The sequence below is a fragment of the Catharus ustulatus genome, chromosome 3 (assembly GCF_009819885.2).
Source record: "Catharus ustulatus isolate bCatUst1 chromosome 3, bCatUst1.pri.v2, whole genome shotgun sequence".
NCBI lineage: Eukaryota > Metazoa > Chordata > Aves > Passeriformes > Turdidae > Catharus > Catharus ustulatus.
Genome location: NC_046223.1, coordinates 21,453,704 through 21,475,768, shown reverse-complemented (window position 1 = coordinate 21,475,768; position 22,065 = coordinate 21,453,704). Strand labels below are relative to the sequence as shown.

Below are 22,065 nucleotides of genomic sequence, written 5' to 3'. Positions count from 1 at the left end.
CTGTACTGTGTAGCCATTAGAGCAGGCAATAGCTGTTCCATATATAAATTATATCACTTCCATCTTTGTCACCAGAGGCAGAGAATTACAGGCTCGATTCAGCCAGTGTAGATAAAGGCACAATCAACAGCTTCAGTCGATTCTGTTGAACAGTGATTGCCTTCAACTGTGATTGCATGAAGTTAAAGAAGTATTGAAATAAATCATTATATATATAACAGACAAAAACAAGTATGATTATATATTCCAAGCCAGAATTTATATAAAGAATGTTACAACATAAGTATAATGAAAAGTATAATTTCATTGCTTTACACTAGGGATAAATTTGGCTCTTTGTCCAAGAACTGATAGATTTTCAATCTGGGTCAATAGAGAAAGCAGAAAAAATTCTTGTATAGGGGGAAAGAGATTTTTTCTGTTTGAAAATTAATTTTATCCCTTGTAGGGCCAACAGATGAAACAGCCATGTCTTCTGGCTGATATCATTATGAGGCAGAGTTTTTGGTACACTATTTGTGCTTTCCCATCCCTGATTATACTGAAATTTATTTAAATTCCACCTTAACTCCATTTTTCTAACCTTCCAATGATTTTGAGATCATAGGTATGATCTATGTGAAGTTTTAAATTCTTTCTTGCTCAGACTGTGACCTCACTTTTATCAAAGGAATTTGCTTGTTTTCATTTTAATTTTGAAAAAAAAGATTATCCAAGAACATTTTCTAGTATGGTGTGATACTGGCTAATGAACATGCATCTGAACAGTCAGCTTTATTACCTTTTAAAACTTTAAAGGCCATATTTACCAGTGTGCTTTGTGGCAGAAGTTACTAATGTACTTGAGAAGTGCTTGCACATGTTTAGAATATCAGATTCCTAGTTCCCCAATTCAACCTCAGTGTGTTTTCCTAGGCAATACAGACTTTACAATAATGTGGCAGCCAGAAGGGAGTTATTAGATAGGCTGTGAGGGTTTGCTCATTCCAATACTGGTTTCCTCATAAGCCATGTCAGGGATAATAAGGGCTGTTGCCAAAGTGCGATGTACTTCAGCAATCCCTAGCCCATGACATGGCTATTACTGCTGGCATGACTTGATGGATCTATTCAGATGCTCCAAGCAGACCCTTGGTTTGAGTTATCAACTATCTGCTTACAACAAAATGCTGCTTTCTGTCACTTTTTTTGCTATCCTGAGTCCTGGTTTGGCATTGAACCAAATAATTTAAATCCAAGGATCTGGTCCTAAAACAATATATATACAATATAAACTGTATATTGAATGTAATGAATATATTCTGTTCTTTAAAAGTCTGTCTGTTCTACCCTTTGTTTTCTTCTCTCAGAAGAGCCACTTGAAGTCAGAATGCTGCTGTACCTTCACATGAAAACCAACCTGAGTGATTCCCTGCCTCCACATAGGTTGATTCCCTCAACAGCATTATTCTTCAGAGCTCCTTGTGAGCTCCTTGAAGCTCAGGTGTTTGGCTACCTGATTAGATAGTACAGAAAAAGAGCAGTGTTGCCCAATTTAATGTCACAGAACAACTTGATAAGCAGGTGGTTACTGAAAATGGGTAACAAAAAGTATCTTAAAGTCACTTTTGCAACTCTTCTTCTGATCTTTCACTTTTTTTCTTTTTTTTTTGGTTGAAGTCATAATGTTCTGTTGAAAATGAAAGGTATTAAGGAAAGCAGGAGTGTGCCATGTCCAAAAATGGGAACACCAGACATTACCTCTCATTCACAGGACTAGAATGAAATATCTCTTATTATAAGATGTACCCGTTCTGTTTTTGAGGAAAGCAAGTGACAATTCCAACTTCTGATCGTTTATATCATGATCTTTCCAGGTTCCTTATGACTGTGTCTTATTTACAAAATTACATTTTGTTTGACGACCACCTTCAGTGCTCCCACTGGAAAGTTTCTTGAGCTGTAGATTGTTTCCTTTTAGAAAATCCTTAAGATAATCACTGTTGGGTTGCTTTTGAAAAATGCTACACTTGATATACAGTTATTAATCATTATTAACTATCACTGAGCTTTCAAATTATTTTCTTGGTTGTTGAAAAATGGTAAACACTGTGAAGCAAATTAGAACATGTGAAATGTACCCTTGGCTAATGTTCAACTAAATGCAGAAAAGAATCTGTGGATAACTGGAAGGCTGAAAAAACTTTCTAGTGGTTAATGAGCCACAGGGTCTGATTTTCAAGTAATGCTGCAAAGCAGTGTCTGAGAAGAGTCAAACCATTCAATTATTTGAATAAGAAGAGATACTGTCACCACCAGTCTAATCAAATCCATTCTAGTGGTTATTTGTAAGGGTTTGTGGGCAACTAGTTGAATATTTTATGAAACCTGATTTTCAGTTCTGTAATTTCTCAGCGGGAAAATGCAGTCCCTTGATGATGATCCAAGGCTTTGAAGAATAAATTGATTCGAAAGAGAAAATTAGATGGCACTTATTATACTGTCTAACTAGCAATCCTCTGTCATGTGTCTGTTGGATGATAAATGTCTTGCTTTGCCTACCTTCCTCATTTAATAACACAACTTGAATCTTAGTGGTATAAAAGAAAACCTCTGGTTTTTAGTAAGGGTTAACTTAAATATTTCTGTGAGTGAGAGGTATGTTTAAGCTTTCTAAATAATTCCCATTGTACACATTGCTTAAACATTTCAAAGCCTCTTATTTAATCAGAAACACTTTAGAAAATAGAGTATCTTGCCCAATTCCTTGAATACATGCTTAGTGTACATTACAGTAATTTGTAGCACAGCTTTAAATTGAAAAAAAAATCAGTTAATCTAGAAACAATAGACACTGGAGTTACACCTAATTTTTTTATATTGGTTTTAGGCATTGACTCTTTGGTTATGATTTTGTTTGTTGGAATTCAAAACCCATACATTAAACTGGGAAATACATGGCCTTGCCATTTCATATCAGTTTTGGATAGACTGTTCAGTATTCTTGGAATTAAGTAGATTTTTTTATATGTATGTCAAACATAATGTATTTTAACTCAATTCAATTTGCCACAATATTGAATTAAAAAGGCTATATTTCGAAGTCACTTAAAATTCTTTATGGAACTTATCTGCAAAAGCAAGCTACTTATTATTTGATAATACTCACCGAGCTCTTGTTTGTGCTTGTTAAATAGAGTTGAAATTAAAGTAACCAAAAGCTTTTCACAATCCGCTGAGAATTACATGGGCCATAGAGCTGTTGAAAACTGCAGATTTGAGAGCTGGTCCTCAGCCCTAGCATAATTGAGATTTATCCATGGAGCTGGGCTAATTGGCATCAGGTAAGGATCCAGCCCATAATGAATAGAATCAATATGTAAAATACATGCCATTCAGCCAGGATGTTCTAGGAAAAATGATGTTACCTATTTTCTCAGAAAAATAGACTTTTTTAATCTCATCTTTAAATGTATGTTGCTGGTGAGTTTGCAAAATTGAGGTCTAAGATCAGAGACACATATTTTGATGACTTTCTTGCAACAGGTTCACTTACGACTACAGACTATTACATCTTGAAATGGTGTCTGAATTAGAGATTTTGTTACATTGACTCATTATAATTGTATACTTTTATAATTTAAATGCTAATAACACCTGTAGGTGTTCTAAGATATTATGCCAGGTATGAGCCCAAGTTGAAAGAAAGGCTGTTAAGTTTGTGGGTTTTTTGTTTGTTTTGCTCCAGAGAGCAAAAGTACATTATTCTTGGAGCAGTAGGACTTCAGTATAGAAAAATGGATTTTAGAGTAACCTACATTCCTTGAATAGGAAAAAACACAGTAAAGGCTTTGTGCAGTTATGTTGGAATGAATGACACATGGAAAGTAGTATAGACTGCTTGCCATCTTAATGGTTTGATGTAAGTCGCTACTGCTTCTTTCCTCAAAATTTATATTATTAATAAATTCTGGACTCATTTGCCTCATTTTAAATCACAGTATGATATTCACTTTGGAATACACTTCAGTGTTTATTCATTTAATGCAATGAAGGGCTGGTCTCAACATGCCCTTTACAAACTCAGGTTGTTCCACCATGATAAAATATATTATTCCTTCTCTTACAGTTTTTGTTGATCTCAGCATAATACTTGTAGGTAAAGTGAAAGGCATATCCACATGAGGAGTTTTTTTATGAGTATGTGATTTGCCACGTGTTAATGTTCTAGAATAAAAGTTATGGAATTATTCAGGAGTAACCTTTGCACTTCAAACTTCACTTTCATATAAATAACCTTACAAACTTTGAGTTATTGTGTAGAGGTAACCACCTGAGGTAGAGGTGTAGGGTACACAGACTGAAGCACACATTACCGGTTTCACAGGTGTGTTGTTTCTCAGTTTTGTTTCTCATAGTGAGGCGATTTTAGAAAGAATTTACATTTGGATTGTGATAATAGGAACTAATAATATTCCCAGCTTGTAGCTTTGAGACAGGTCAGGATTTCTCACCTGTAGTCATGTGAAGGTATGGCAGCATATATGATAAGTGCTTATCATTACCAACTAAACACCCTGCTCTTTTAGAGAATAACTTGTTAGGTATGACAGCCTCAAACTTGGGGGTTGGGGAAAGGAAAAAGAGAAAACATTACATATTAACAGACTTTGTGCGCTAATGCAAAGCTGCTTGATTGAGCAGTGTAGTGTCAACCATGTCTTTCTTCTAATGCTAAAAGTAATGCACATAGACAGAGTGACAATCAGAGTACAGCCTCCTATCAGCTGTAATTAATCTTTTTGTTAACAGAGACTAGAAAAGCTTCTCATCAGCCTCTTCTGAAGTCTGAGGCACCCTGTTTTTTGATGTTTGCATTCTGAGTAAAATTGTCCCCACCAGTTCTAACAAATTGAAACACCAGGCTAATTATGGCAGCTAATGAAGTGTGTGGAATGGTCACAGCTTGTCGTGAAACTGTTCCTTCAGCTCAGATTAGAGTTTCATCAATCACTTTTTTAAACTGATCCAGAATTGCTTCTGCCCAGTGCTTGGCATTTTTAATGCTGTTTCTGTAATTGGTTTTTTCCCCAAAGCTTAGGCTATTTTTTGAAATATTGCATTCTCAGGACAGGACTTACAAACTCCAGTTTATAAAAAAACATTTCATTATTGCCTCTATCAGCTGATCAAATGCTAGAAAGCTAATAAAAGAAGCAGAAATATAAAATTTGATATATTGCTTTTAATCCAGCTAAAGGTAGCAATAAAGCATATACACATATATGTATATGAATCATTATTACTGTGGGGTGGATGTACACTGCAATCTCATGAGACATGGTTTGTGGGCTGGATGGTTCAAATCCCACTGAAAGACCTAAATGAAATGAATGACTTCGTCTTAGCTTATTTCCTAGTGGATTGTGGTCCTCCATATATCACTCAAAGAGTTTGGCATGATTTGTAGTTTTTGCAGATGCCCAAGGCTTTGGCAAAAGGAAGACCAAAATGTGTTTCTATTTAAAGAAATTCCACACTTCAGTTCAAATCTGAAGTCCTCAGAGAAGTATGGGAAACTTTACAGTATAACTTATATTGCTACTACACTGTCAATGAATAAATTAGCATATAAAACATTGTAAAATTTCCCAGTTCCTCTTCATTTATAAGATATAATCATCCTCAGCTATACACTGAAAGTTCTGTATAGACATTAAAGGTGTAGATGCTAAAATATCGGGCTAAATTCTTTCCTCAGCGTGGCCAGTGGAGTGCTGAATTTAGTTCAGAAGTTATGCAGCTGAAAAAATGAAATGAACTTTTGCTTATGCGCTACCATAGAATATTGTGCACAAGTTGTTACATTTAGTATATACATAACATGAATTCATATCAGAACCAATACAGCATGGTTTTAGTTTTTGAATTGCTCAGCAATCTATTTTTAAAATTTGTGCTAATAAGTGTAGTCCATATGATTTTTCTGAACAGTGTTGAATCTGTAACAATGTTTGGCTATAAATACCAGCTGTTCTTCTCCCCAAAGCTTCTAATCAGCAAGTTTGTCAGAACTAACTTCATGCTAATGCCAATCAAATCTGTGGCACCTGAGTGAGTAATCACTGTTCCTAAACTGTATCAAAGACCTGGTGGATTTACAAGAAGAATAAATGGCACTGAAAACATGACACATAAAGAAGATATGTTATCATATATGAGTAAAGACAGACAGACAAAGTAGGAATAGGTATTAGTCTAAAAGCTTTTGTTCCCATTTTATTGATTAATGAGAGCGTTTGTAAACACTGGATGGGAGATGAGTAGTTTCTTTAGTGTTAGCCAATCTGCAAAGTAAGCTGCCTGCAAAATGAAAAAATATTCCTGTTTGATAATTTCTGTCTCTTCTGAAGGTAGCTTGTATTTCTGGAAGAGGAAAGCTGGTTTTCTCTCTAGCTTTCATGAGTGCTAGGACAAATTGCTGACTCGTTTAGCCAGTTGCCCGCAAGGACCACTAGGTCCTCTTCTGCAGGGCTGCTGCCCAGCCTGTCAGCCTCCAGACTGCTTTGCTCTGGGGTGGGTGAGTGCCAGGTGCATTTGTCCATCCTGTGTTTTGTAAGGTTCTGTCAAGCCATTCCTCTAGCCTGTCTGCATCACTGAGTGACAGCCCTCAAGGGTCTCCATGGTATCCATTACTTTGGTGTAATCCTGGAACCTGAGGAGAGTGCATTCCTCCACCTCCAAGTCATTGAGGAAGATATTAAGATAGGCCCTAAGACAGCACCTGAGGAAACATGTTGATACCCGGGTTCCAGTTGAGGAGAAGCCATTCATTGCTACCCTTTGAACCTGAGGCTCCAGACAGCTATTACATCTATTAGTCTGCACATCTAGACTATAATTTACCAGCTTGGTTAAAAGGATTCTCTGGGAGATTGTGTTGAAAGCCTTGTTAAAGCTCAGGCAGACAGCATCATCCACTGTTCTCCTTTGATCTGCATATCTTGTAATTTCATCACAGAAAACAATCAGGTTAGAAAGTGTCATCCAGAACCATGTGAAACCAGATCAATCTAACTGGAGTACTGGTTTTGCTGCATATCAGAAGCCAAAAAAGATAAAAAATATTTTCACTTGAGGATTTAAACTCAGAATTTTTCCTCCTTAACTCCGGGTGGCATGATTTGGCAAGTTAGAGAGAATTGCAACTTAATCTTGGCAGGTTAAACATTTTCTGGCTTTAGTCTAGCAGGTTAAAAGTGGTTCTGAGTTTGTCTTGGCAGTGAGGTGCTGGCTTATTTTCAGCTGGAAAGAGAATGTGGTAGTTGAACAGATTAGACAATGAAGGGGGCAGCTTACAAATGGCCTAAGTCAAGATGTTTATCCCTAAGTGCACTAGTTTCTAATGCAAGTCCTGTTGCTAGCAGAGTGTGTTTGATGGACAAGACAAGAAGCTGGTTTAAAAATACAAATACTGTCATAAAAATATGTCCTTTACTTTTTTTTTCATCAGATGCTTTTTAAGTCTGTGTGTTCTTTGTGCACAGGAATGTAGTGTTAGGCTCCGCCTCCGATTTAATAGCTTCTTTAAAGGGTTATATATTTCTCATTAGACTGTTTTCATTCTTGACAATGTTATTTATACATCTTAAATAGATTAAGATGAATTTCTACTCTCCTCTGCAAAAATATTTAGTTAAAATAGACTATAAGAGGTAGATATTTGCATGACAATAGCAAATAAACATCTCTTGGGATTCTGAATACTTACTGAAGTATTTCAACTGCACATTTGTTTTTTAGCCCTGATTCAGTAAAGTTCAAGGGTATCCAAGTATGAAATAGCTTGTGGAGAAATTCACATTGGTTTCTTAATTTAATTTGCTTGTTAAAAAAAGCCTACATAGTTCAAAAAATAGAGTATTATCTTTGGCAATTTTGGTTCATATACAGACATTCAGAATAGAATTTGGATGATGTTGTTTTATAACGTTGCCTAAAGTATGGTACAGCATACACTGTAACTTCGTGCAGCAAACATATAATATTGATACTGACTCTGAACAGGTCTAAAACTACTGAAAAGTACTGAAAAGTGTCTACATCAAGGTGACTTATTCTTTTTCCATAGATTAGCGTCCTACACATTAAGAAATTTATTAACTGAACAGTTATTTACAAGGGAAAATGTATTTCTTTCTAAAGCATTGCAAAGCTAGTCCATGTTTGAGAGAAAGGACCAGACAGTGCCTTGGCTTACAGATCATTAATAAATGGAATAAATGAACGTAGAGGGTACAGCTGGGAATTCCACCCTTCCTTCCCCTTGGGCAACCACAATGACTGCAGGGTACTAAGTAAATGTATCAAATGCAAATTTGGACCACAAATCTTCATTGCTGGTTATATTACACATGACAAAAAGGACAGCCTGGTTTCAGATACCAGGTCAATTTTGCAGAGGCAATACTTACAGGAAAAAGTAATTCACTGGACCAAATCCTTCCCCTTTTTTTCCTTTGTGCATTCTTGCACAAAACTTCCATCAAAGCCCAGAGATAATTTGCCTTTGCTTGTGAGAAAGGACAGTAAGGGTTGACATATTTGTAATCCCTAATGAACATTGCTGTTGCAGAATATCTTATTCGTTTAGGAATAGTTGTGCTTTCCTTGTACAGTGGCTCAAATTATTGCATTCTGAAGAGCATCATTATTTTCTGTCATGCCATAGTTTAATTTGTGCAGCTATGAAAGAGGATATGCTTTTGTTCCTTTGTCCAAACTGCTTCTAACCGTGCAGGAGCTAAAATAGGCTCTTCTCACACATGGAACACATCCTCTCCTACCTTGCACAGATGAGGACAAGGAGTTTTACAGCTTGATTTTTGTCAGCTGTTTCCAACTATCTCCAAAGCTTAAATTAGCACAATTTAGCTGCTGAGCTATGAAGGGAAACTTCAGTGAGCACAGATGAATAGCAGAACACTTCCTTCTCCAAATACTCCAGAAAGGGAGGAATGGAGTTATAATTTCCATGTTAAGGTTTCTCAAGGGAGCACACATGGCTGTGCTGCTCGTACGTGACACATCACACATAAAGTATCTAAATCTTTGTGATTATCAAGTCAGTGGTTTTTCAAACTCATGAACCATCATTAGAAATTTTTCATAATATCTAGCAAGCACTGTTTGAAATTGGCTTCCTCATTTTTAGTTCATAAAAGATAAAACATGTAAGAGTCAGTGATAGTTATAAATATCCACGAAAAATTAAGTGTAAAAATAATGAAATATTAGTTACATAAATTAAGTAGCAATTAATGATTTCTCTTTCTGCTTGGGAGATAGGGTATTAAAATAGTATTGTTTAATTTCCTACTGTGAACATAATTTCCTGATCCTTTTTTACAACACATTATCATAATGTCAATAAAAGACTAAAACTAACAAATAGAAAAAAAAACTTGCCTGATGGAAGCATAACACAGAAGGTTATAAAGTTGCCTTTTATGATGGCTATACAATATCATTATATTTTAAGATCTAATAGCAAGTTGATTCAAAGGGTAAGACTTACAAAGTCATTAAAGCAAGTAGAAAATTGCCTTCTACCATAGTCACCCAGTCTTTTTAAATCAAAGAGTTTTATTGTTGGTGGTGATGTTTGCATTTGCAGGAGGCAATTAGGGAATGAGTTAGGCATCACACTCAAGCTTGTCAACAAGAACCATAAACTTCACTTGAAAAAAAGAAAAGTCAGTCTAGAAGGCAAATTGCAGAGAATGGAAGGAAACAGGATCATAACATTTTGAGTCAGTTTGACCTCTGCTGTGTCTATCCACAATATGGAGAAGCTCATAAAATATCCTGTGATTCCATGAAAACGTTATTGCTCCTACCAGAAGGATCAAAATGTAGAGGTTCGCAAATTGGTAACAGTAGTAGTTGAAGGAGGAGGTCAGTGTTGGTTCCTCCTTCTCCTCCTCTGCATCATGTTGGTAAGCTGAATAGGGAAAGGTGCAATTCTATTCCCTTCATCACAGCAGTGGTCACTTGTCAGCTGTGGGGCAGAGAACTCTGATTAGGCACACTTTTCCCTGGGAGTCAATACCTCTGTGCTGACACAATGAGATCCAGTCCCTAAGGCATGATCCAGGCTTTTGTTATTATCTCTTATTTGAAGGGGCTGGTTGACCCAATTGGTTAACACATTAGCTTTTCAATTTTATAGCCTTAAGTCATGGAAGACCTCTTCCTTGGTTTTGTTTTTTTTTTTCTCCACAGAAAATAAAATTGGCAGTCTGTGCCCACCAGCCACAAAAACAGAGTTATGCCAAACAACTGTGTCCTGAACTTTATGGCTAATTAGCTGTTGAAGCTGTGCCCAAGAAATAGGCTCTGTTGCCCATGGGAAGAAGTGTGAAGCTGTTATTAATGTCCCAGCTCATATCTCTTAGTGATTCTTATGAGCAGTGCTGCTTAAAGAGACTAAATGTACAACAGGGAATTAAAAATTATAGTACCCCTTTCACTGACTGAAATATTGTAAACTTGTTACACTGGGGCCAGGATTGGTGTCAATGTACTTTGTGTGAAAAGTGCAATAGAAGCATTAGTATTTGACAGCCCTGGTTGAAATAAGTGAAATTAATGGAGCTCTTTTCATATACGACAAGGCCATGGCACCCCTTTCATGCTGCTTACAGACAGAGAAAAGTCAATACTTTTTTATTACTTGATGCTGACCTACATTTTGCACTACAAGTGCCAGGCCCACTAATTGGTTTCAGTTGTGAGAAAAGTTTGCCCCAAAGAAACACTGGAACAGATAAATCAATCTTTTTTAGGGTAGCTTAGTGGGTTTTGAGCACTTGAAATGACATTTGTGTTGTATTGACAGAATAGGTTGTTACACTCATTTTGTCATGTCAGAAGGCCCTGTACTAGTTGGAAGTATTGTTAACCAGTATTGATAAATTTGCTGAGAATAAAAGTTAGCTGGATCAACATTTTACTTGTCTAACAGCTTGCTGTTTCTGGTTTGCTTCCTTGTTAGAGACCTCTGTGGCTATTAACAGGTCAGGAGGCTTACTATGACAGCTCAATTTAAAACTTTAGTTTTACTATTAGAAGCATTAGGATCATAAATATGACCACTTAGTGTTAAATAGGTGGGGTTGTGGAGAGAGCTGTGCAAATGACACTTGGCATCACTGCCTGGTTTCCAAAGGAGCTGTGTACATGGGATGTCTCCTGGCTTTGTGGAAAAGCAAGATCGCTCCGTAGCTTACCTGACACCAAGAATGTACCTGCTGCAGGAACAGTTGTGCAGAATTTCCCACTGCGTCCTCTAAGGTCTTGATGTATATCTGTGGATATTTGTTTCAAATTATTGTTTCCTGCTTTTATTACTCGGTAGCATGAAGATAGAATTATGATTTCAGCAGTTGTGCTCATTTTTCAGTTATTCCTTCTGCCCTTAATTCCTAACAGAATTTGCATTCAGAATAGGTGTTCTATACAGAGAAGAACAGAAGAGGCCTAATGTCTCTATAGGAGCAGCAGATACAATTCCAGCACTACAAAAGAGTTTTTCTGAGATGCAAACTTTTCATGGATTGGTTTACCTTTCACACAGCACACGGTGTCGTGGTTGGCATAGCGCATTTATACACTGTCTTTAGTATTTTTTGATTCTCTCAGAAGAGGACTCACTGCTCTGAATATCTGCTATTGATGGAATGCTTTACATTTCAGAGAATACTTTTCATTATACAATTTATATTTGAAACTTCTACACATGTTGCTTCTACTAACCCATGAAGGAAATCTATATTCATACAACCTAACATAAATTCATTCTCAATTCATGCAACCAAATCTCTACTTATTCAGCAAACCCAACTTTTGTCATTACAGAGAAAAAGGAAAGATTATTCTATCCTGTAAATCAGATAATGTGAGTTTATTGTATGCATATTGTTCCAAGTTTATCACATCCTTAACAGCTTCATAATTATTATGGACTAGAGAGACTTGATATATGAAATTATCCTGAAGTGTATATGCCTGAGCTGAGAATAAATGGTAATAATAGCGCTCTCTGTCTTTAAAATCTGGGAGTAGATATGCTACTGCTGTTTGCCTGTTCTTGCTTTGGTCTGAGACAGCTTTCTACTTCATTAAATTTCCAAGAAGATACTCAATTGTAATTCCTATCTCATTTTTGAACTGCATTTTTATATTACAGGATATTGTACACTACTCTCAAAATCACTTGGAAGGAAACACTGTTAGTACAAATTTGTTTCTAGAATATCACAGAAGTAATTTTCAAAGCCCTCCAAACCAATATGAAGGTCTACAAGGTCTTGTTCACTTGCCAGCATTTGTATGTGATCTGTATTTATGTAAGTCTGCATAGTCAGATGAAAAATGTCTTTGGAATTTGCTTTAATAACATTCCAAATATAGTCTATGTAACCATTTGGCAAGTCTAATCAATGACATCAGAGTGCTGATTGAGAAGAATCTTTGGTGGCTTTATGCCACCTTTTTGACTTCATTGTTTTGAACTGATGAGCTCACAAGCTCAAGTAGTCAAATATATTGAAAGGGTCCATAGGTCTTGTTAAGCTCTGTCAGTTGAACTTGAGTCACAATTTACTAGAGTGAAAGGAGTCAAAGCTGGAAAAGTTTAAAAAGGAAGTGTTATATAAACTTTGTTTGGGAATTTCAAAATAGGTCTCAGTGCTGAGAATTTCAGGTCTCTGATGCTGAGAGTTATACAGCATGATTTAAGAATGTATTGTGGAAAAATTCCATAAAGCTCAGCTCCATGCTCCTGTGGTCCCCAGAGTGCAAAACAGTAGGGTCAAGCTCACCAATGTGTCTGCATTCATATTTGTAAGTCTATTCATTCCAGCTTCCAACAGAGAGGAACTGATGGTGAAAATAATTTCAAAGAAGCCTGTTTTTCTCCACTCACAACTTATGTTCTTCGGAAGGATTATTTACATAACTTTGTAACTTCTGTGCTATGTAGCAAAGAGCCTAAATTCAAGATGATTCCTATCAGAATCAATGAGCAGTGCATCACTGCTTCCCTGCATATTTTGAGTGGTCATTTCACCATCACATTAAGATGGACGTGAGAACCTGCCTTCTAATTCCTTTCCCTTTATGCTGAGGTAGATCTTGCAAGGCCAGGTGGTGTTTTCAGGCTTTACTTCATCTCTCTGTTGAAATCTGATTATAATCTTTATCTTCAAACACAGAAAAAATAGAAACAAGATCTGTTTCCCAAAAAGATATTTATATTTTATATGCATGCTATGTAATTTTTACCTAGCATACATTTAAACTTCTTTAATTAATGTAACTCCAAATTCAGCATGCTTTTATTTATCCATCTGACTCTGTAATGTTTCCTAAATGTGGTCAGACATAACTGCTGCCGTCATAATCAGAGCCAGTTGTTTAAATGCTCAGTTGTGAGTATCTAGTGGAATAGTTTTAAATAACAAGATAAACAGTACAGCTGCCAAACCAAAGTAATCTTACACTGAGGGGGCGTGTGGCACAAAAAATTTCCTCTTTGTCATTTTGATTTGAGTTTGAAGCTGGACCTGGGCTTAGTTCCAGCTCAAAAACACTGTTCACTTCAAAGGCTCCTAAATCGTCCCAAGGAGCTAATTTTGGCAGCCAATTGTTTTTGTTTGGCCAGGAATCCTAATAGCAAAAGCCGTCTGCTCCAGCAAATGAAGATCTCTGCAATGCTCAGCCTTCCCATTCCTGATTTTATCCTGATATGGGGGGTGCACAGGTTTCACTGGTTTCCCTGTCTCACCCGAAGTTCACCACTTGTTCACGATTTGTTAAGCTGTATGTAACTGTCCTGCATGTTAATTAATAAGATACTTTCTGTTTTGAAAATAGCAGATACCATGTTCTGCTCTGAATTACTGCTTAATCCTAAATTATTGCTGGATTATCTGCATGCTTTCTCAGCAACTAGAGCTGGTTTGTTGATTTTTCCATTCCCATGAACAGAATTAGTCTGGTTAATTTACTGAATTAAATATTACTAGCTTCACTATAGAAGGAAACCATTTGCAGTTGTGCTGGAGATACTATAGTATTTATTATAATAATTATATGGACAATTTTGCCTATGGTAAAAAGGTGTTTGTGTTGCTGAACAGACACTGAAAATTAGAATATTGTGCCATTCTAAAAGTTTAATATGCAAATATGCAAATAGGCTGTTTCTGTTGAATAAGAAATTGGCCAGTACAAGGCATAAAGAAACATTAAAAAGTAAATCTTGTGAATCGTTTAGGAATGGGATAGTACTCGCTTTCACACCACACACGGGTTATTTACTTTTGAATGTATATCTACCTTGCTAGTTTAAGATTTAGGCACCAGAATTTTGGAGGAATCATAGTAAACAAATTTAAGCATGAGATGTAAGAAATGATATGGTCTCAGTTTGGCAACATGTAATGCAGATGAAATGCAGTGTTTGCATGAAGCTAACTAGAAGTCAGAGATGCTCTGTTGATAGAGATACAGCTGAACTGTGGTCTGTGAAGCAGCTAAATCCAAATTGTCCAGGGAATGATAATTCTGTTTCATGCCATTAAGAAAAAAAGTTTTTAACTCATTTTAAAGAGAAAATGAAACCTTTCAAATAGCTCTTGTGAGTTACGTGGGTGCAGGTTGGGGCTTCCTCCACCGGTGAGCAGCAGGCTGGTTAAAAGAGACCCCTGGGGAGCACTGCAACCACAGGGTGCAAGTGGGCACACAGGGGCGTGGCAAACGGGGGCGTGGCAAACTGGGGCGTGGCAAACTGGGGCGTGGCAAACGGGGGCGTGGCACATCTCTGAGGGTATGGCACAGCAGTTTGCGCACGCAGGGCCAGCTGGCAGGGTTTCAGGTTTCTTCCTGCGAGCAAGGGCTGCTGTGCGTCGTTTACTGTGTTTCTGTTGGTTGGTTGGTTGGGTTTTGGTCTGTACACGATCGAAAGCTGTAGTAAGCTGTAGTAAGTACAGGTGTGTGTAACCAAATGGAACCCTCCAAAAAGGATGTGCCTGTGTAGACCCATTCCTGTGTGGAGTGTTTGAGCTTATCAGTGGTACCAGGGGCCATTGCAGAAGAAGGCTGCCTGCGGTGTGAACAGGTGAATGATCTCCTTTGGCTGGTGGCCGAGCTTAGGGAGGAAGTTGAAAGGCTAAGGAGTATTAGGGAAAGGGAAATAGAGCTCTGCTCCGCCATCCTTGAGGGAGGCCCCCCAGGAGTCAGAGAGCTCCCAAACCTCCCACTGTCAGGCCATAAGAGGACACCTGGTGGATGAAGGGGAGTGGAAGTGGGTCCTTATTCAGGGAGACCATAATAAAAATGCCCCCTGACGCCCATCCCCTAGCCAGGTGCCACTTCAGAATAGGTAGAAGATCCTGGATTTAGAGTGTCAGCCAGATGATTTAGAAGAAAATTATGTGACCAGTGAGCCTCCCAATTATGCTTCATCTGTGAGACAGATCACCACCTCTAACATCAAAAAGAAATAAGGGTAGTTGTAGTTGTGGTGGGTGACTCCCTTCCGAGGGGAATAGAGGGTCCCATATCATCAGGGTCCATTCCACAGGGAGGTGTGCTGCCTCCCTGGGGCCCAGGTACAGGACATCACTGAGAGACCTCCTGGGCTGATTCAGCCCTCTGACTATTACCCACTGCTGATACTCCAGGTTGGCAGTGATGAGATGGAAAGAGGAGCATCAGGGCAATTAAAAGGGACTTTAGGGCACTGGGTCAAGTGGTTGATAGGACAGGAGCATAGGTAGTCTTTTCCTCAGTCCCTTTGGTGGCTGATATAAACAGTGAAAGGAATAGGAGAGCTCACATTATTAACAAGTGGCTCAAGGGTTGGTGTCATCAGTAGAATTTTGGGTTCTTTGATCATGGGGCAGCTTTTACAGCACCTGGCCTGCTGGAACTGGATGGGCTCCATCTTTCTGTTGAGGGCAGAAAGATTTTAGCTTATGGATTGGCAGAACCTTTTGAGAGGGCTTTAAACTAGGTTCAAAGGGGGAAGGGGATGGAGTTAGACTGTCTGAAAGCAGGCCCAAGTGTATCAAGCCTGAGTAAGGGGTGAAATAGTAGCCCAGCTGAGGTGCATATATACCAACGCACGCAGCATGGGTAACAGACAAGAAGAGCTGGAGACCCTGGTGCCACAGCAGAGCTGTGATGTATTCACTATCACAGAAACTGTCCTCCTGGATTGGCAGATGGTGTCAGGGATCAGAATGGTCCCCTTGGTATCGAAGAGGAGGCAGTCTGAGAACTGCTGAGATGCTTGGATATTCATAAATCTATGGGACCAGATGGGATCCATCCCAGGGTGATGAGGGAGCTGGCAGATGAGCTTGTGAAGCTGCTCTCCATCATTTACCAGCAGTCCTGGCTCACGGGTGAGGTTCCAGATGACTGGAAGCTGGCCAATGTGACACCCATTTATAAAAAGGGTGGGAAGGAGGATGCTAGTAATTATAGGCCAGTTAACCTTACCTCAGTACCAGGTAAGATTATGGAGCAGTTTATACTAAGTGCCATCATGCAGAATTTACAGAATGGCCAGTGTGATTTTAGGAGGGGTAGGTCATGTTTGGCCAACCTGATCTTCTCTTATGTCCAAGTGACCCGCCTGGTGTATGTGGGATGTTGTCTATTTGGACTTCAGCAAGGCCTTTGACACTGTATCCCACAGCATTCCCTGGAAAAGCTGTCAGCCCATAGCTTGGACAGGAGCACTCTGTGCTGGGTTAGGAACTGGCTGGATGGCCAGGCCCAGAGAATGGTGGTGAATTGTTCTGCATCCAGATGGGTATCAGTCACCAGTGATATTCCTCAGGGATCTGTGCTGGGGCCAATCCTGTTCAATATTTTTATTGATGACATGGATGAGGGTATTGAATCCTTTATTAGTAAATTTGCAGACTACACTGAGCTGGGAGCTTGTGTCAATCTGTTGGAAGGTAGGAAGGGTCTGAAGAGGGACTTGGAAGAGTTGGATGGATGGACAGACTCCAGTAGGATGAGGTGTAGTAAGTCCAAGTTTTGAGTCCTGTATTTTGGCCGCAATACCCCTCTGCAGCGTTATAGGCTGGGAATGGTGTGGCTGGACAGTGCCCAGGCAGAAAGGGACCTGGGGGTGCTGGTCAACAGCAGGATGGACATGAGCCAGCAGTGTGCCCTGGTGGCCAAGAAGGCCAATGGCATCCTGGCCTGTGTCAGGAATAGTGTGGCCAGCAGGAGCAGGGAGGTCGTTCTTCCCCTGTACTCAGCACTGGTGAGGTCACACCTTGAGTGCTGTGTCCAGTTCTGGCCCCTCAGTTCAGGGAGGACATTTAGACACTTGAGCGCATCCAGAGGAGGCAACGAGGTTGGGGAGGGGCTGGGAACACAAACCCTGTGAGGAACGGCTGAGGGAGCTGGGGCTGTTCAGCCTGGAGAAAAGAAGACTCAGGGGTGACCTTGTCAGTCTCTAAAACTCCCTGAAAGGTGGCTGTGGTCAGGTGGGGTTGGTCTCTTTCTCCAGGCGCTGACAGAACCAGAAGACACAATCTCAAGCTGTGCCAAGGGAGATACAGGTTGGATATTAGGAAAAAGTTTTTCATGGAAAGAATAATAAAGTGTTGGAATGCTTTGCCTGGGGAGGTGATGGAGTCACCATCCCTGAATGTATTTTAAAAAGACTGATGTGGCACTTGGTGCCATGGTCTAGTTGAGGTGTTAGGGCATGGGTTAGACTTGATGATCTTGGAGGTCTCTTCCAACCTAGTCATTCTGTGATTCTGTGAAATTGGGAAATGTGTTGAAAATATAAAACTTCGCTTTCATTCACTCATGGCCTCAGACATTCCGTGAAGACATTTCAATTTCATCCACTTTCACAGGGCTATTTGTTGGCAATAGAAAACATTACGAAGTATTCAGATTCAGACCAACTTCTTAAAATGAATCATCAGATCCTAGAAAGCTGAGAGTTCATCTGTGGCATATTACTTTCTAAAAGTAAAAGCCATTTTAATGCAAACCAAGTATTATATATTTTTACACTATCCTCAATACTTCAGGTTCAAACAAAACAATTTTATTAAGAAAGCTTTAAAACATTGATCTTAAATACCATGGGCTTGCTAATCATTTACGATGAGTATTTATTAGTAAGTAGAAAAATCAAAATATGGTTTAGAACACTTACTTCGTTTTGCTTTCTTGTTTGTTGGCTGAATTGACATTGTACTCTTAGGACTCTTAAGCTTCACTTGTGTTTCCCTTATTCAATTTGGATTTTTAAGCATTTGCATTTAAAAAATTGAATGTAATAAGCAAGAACTCTATCTGGGAAAAAAATGTTCAGTAATCATGTTGCTTCTCCTAATCAATTTGTTGCCACTAGTACTTGTATAAGAATTTTTTTAACCATTTCTTATGGAGCTGTTTTAGTACCTATGTTTCAATTTTGACCAGGGTAGAAAAGGTAAAATATTGCAAGGCTAATTTGCTTTCTTTAACCTGCCTGGTTACTAGGGGTGAGAATAAACTTTTGTAAACCATGATTTGCCAAAGACTACAAAATTTTGTTTCTAAGGTAGGAAATTTCTGCAGTTCTTGTAGTTGCTGAGAGTTTGAAATATATATTCACTTTTAATTAAATCCATTCTTTTGCTCCTCTTCAAGGTAATATTAATATAATGTAAAAATGTATATTTAATATTCACTATTTTGCATAATTTGCATTCTATATATATAATGGAATGTAACTAGAAGACAATATTTAGAACTCTAAAATATCTTAAAAAACGCAAACCCATTTAAGCCTAACATAATTTTTTTTTCTCTCTTTTCTTTAGGACTTTGAAACACGGTTTCCATCGATTGTTCTCTTTGACAATTTTGGAAAAACTTACTCCAGCACTGGGCAAATAGCATAATTGTCCTGGAAACTACAAATCATAAGACACATGAAAAGTAGTCAATAAATGTATTTCAGCAAATACACAACAGTATGTTGACTGAACGTCCCATATTTTGTGATGCATATTGTGTCTGAAAGAATTTTAATTAATTTTGCTTGAAATTTAGGCAACATGGCTTCCAAAATTTATCAAAAATTTTAAATATTATTTTAAGGAAATTATTTCTGAAAATGCTATAGTTTATTCAGTATAAATAATATAGGATACAAAACCAGTGTCATCAAATAAAATACTCAGAATCACATTTATTTATTACTCATTTTTAAGTGAGGTTAACACTAAAAAAGGAAAAAAGTGTAAAATTTATATCTCTTTTTTTCTCGCACAACTATAAATTAATCTGGTTCATCACTGTTGTTCATCATCTTCAGTGTTGTTAGGTATCCTTTACTGATCCATGACTTCAGAAGTGCAGGGTAGGCATTGACATGTAAGATAAGATACTATTTTAAATCCTGTTAGCATTTCTGTGGGTGAAAGATCTTCAGTTTTGAAAAAAATAAAATTCTGAAAACATATATACCTGATTACTAGGTCGGTTTTTCCATTTCCATTTAATTTTCCCTATCAGTACCTGTGGATTTACTCCTATCCCATATGCTGTGAGTACAAAATCATGTGAACACATCTGATGACACAAAACTGATGCTTGTTTCCTCTGTTCATTAGCAAGCAGTCCTGCAAAATAGTGAGTATCCTCAGAGCCCATTCACTTCAAAGGGCTTGAAGAATTCAACATCATGAGAAATTCTCAGCATATCTAAAGATCAAATTATAAGCTGGTTCTTAAAATCAAGTGAGTGAATTTTTACAGGGATTTATGCTGAATTTTCTGATACCATATTTGCTTTTCATATCATTTGACTATATTTGAGTCAAATATATCTGTTTATGTGTTACTCAATTGTAGGCTTCTTTGTTAATAGCTTTTTAAAATGTGATTCTTCTGGCCCCTGTAAATGTGAAGAAAACCTCGATGACTACAGTAATTTCAAGATTATAAGCCGCACCTGATTATTAGCCGCACATTACAATACAGAGTGTGATAAAAGGTATCTGTTCTATCACCATCTGTTGAGGGTGGGGGCAGTGATCCTTATCTCCGTGGCAGATATTCTGCTAATGGGCCATCCATTGAAACCAGGCAGGGCATTGTTCTTTATCTTTTCACAACCCATCCTTCCTCCAGCCAGTCATTTTCTGCTAATGGCCCATTGAGTCCCACTGTGTGACTGATAAAATTACTGCATCCCATTGGAAGTTGCTCCAGCCAGGGGGAAGAGCCCAACATTTCTTACCAAGATAAAAACAGAGGTTTTGGGACACTAAGGGAGCCCCTTTCTCCACTGGACTCCAGAGGAAAGCCGGATTTCTCCACATCACCACTGGACCTCCGGAGGGAAACTGCACCTTCTACAGGAGCACTACTCCAACTGAATCACATCTGTCACTGCAGGAGGATGCAGCCACCATTTAATGGGACTGCTACCAACACCCTGCCTGATGGTGTGTCAGGTTGTACTCTGACTTTGTCAGGGTTTGGAGTTTGTTCTTTGTAGTACTGTATTTCTATTTTAATTTCCCTAGAAAAGAACTGTTATTCCTAATTCCCATATCTTTGCCTGAAAGACCCTTGATTTCAAAATTATAATAATTTGGAGGGAGGGTGTTTACATTCTCCGTTTCAAAGAGAAGCTCCTGCCTTTCTCAGCAGACACCCGTCCTCCAAACTAAAACAGCAACTTCTCGTTCTTTGTCCATATATAAGCCATACCTGATTATAAGCCGCACTTTGGGTTCGGACCAAAATTTTAGTCAAAATGGTGCGGCTTATAATTGTGAAATTACTGATCCTGGTGTGGTGGAAGGTGTGCCTGCTCATGGCACAGACATTGGATCTGGATGAGGTCCCTTGCAACCCCAGCCGTTCTCTGATTCCATAAACCAGGAGTCACAAATTTTCCTTCTACAGGTTTTCACCTGCCAGGCTATGAGAAAAAGTTTTACTGATACTACACACCTGAATAAAAGCCCTTCCAATTCCATTGCAGCAGGTTGCAAGAGCAAGCACTGTGCTGAATTGCTATTACTTTTTGGAGTTTGTTATTTTCAAGCTTTAAGAAGTTTATTTCTCTTATGAGAAATGAAGTCTTGGAAGCGGGAAGCAGCCACCCCAGTGGCTGAGTTTCCCAGATAAGATTTAATCTGATCCAATGTACCAGAGTGCTTTAGCTGTTCCTGGAAGGGATTGAACATGAGACACTTGTGCAAAACTGTTGATGAATAAAGATGGGACAGTAATTTTTATATGTGAGAGCTATCTATTTGAGTGCTTCAGCTTTAAAGTAGTTCATCACAGTAATTCACCCTGTGATGCCTCTTTAACTTCATACCACAGTTTCCCATCAGTCCGATTAGAAATGGCAATGCCTTTATCAGATTAATTTTTCTTTCTCTTTCTTCCTTTCAGTATCTCTGACCCCAGGACAAAGCAAAGCTTCCCACACAGCCTGCACTGCAGGATGGTAGTGCTCATGGCTGAGGGGACAGAGCACAGAGGAAAGTTAAACCCAGCACTTCCAACTGGAATTGTTTGATACACACACACCTTTCCTCCTCTTACCATAAAAACCCCCAAACCTTTCTGTTTCTAAGCAGATAACCGGAAATGTTCTTATGCAAAACCAGGTCTGCTGACTTTATTGGATGAATAAACATCCACAAAACTAATAAAGTAGTAAACATATTACCTGTGAGGCTTGGATTTTGAGCATGTTTTTCAAATTGCATTTCACAGGGAATCCAATATCCTTTATCTGGCTTTCAAACAGAATTTGTGTCATTCATGGGCATACCGAAATTAAACTACTTTGTGTGGCCACAGTATAATCCCAGAATCATTTTATTTCTCATTAAATACATTCAGCACTTACTCATTTACATTTACACAAACCATTTGATAATTATTCTAGGGGGACCATTTTGTTCTACTGTCTTGCTTAAATCAAAGTGTTGGCATGTGGCAAACTGAAAGTTTTAA

General features: G+C 38.4%; 1 protein-coding gene across 1 annotated transcript in view; it reads left to right on the top strand.

Annotated features, from left to right (window-relative positions):
• Positions 1-19,052, top strand: part of SPATA17 (spermatogenesis associated 17) — an 89,207-nt gene extending 70,155 nt beyond the window's left edge. The window contains exon 10 of the mRNA XM_033055023.1: positions 18,900-19,052. Coding sequence (XP_032910914.1) covers positions 18,900-18,980 — 81 coding nt within the window. The 3' untranslated portion in view covers positions 18,981-19,052. The remainder of the gene's footprint in view (positions 1-18,899) is intronic.
• The last annotated feature ends 3,013 nt before the right edge of the window (positions 19,053-22,065 follow it).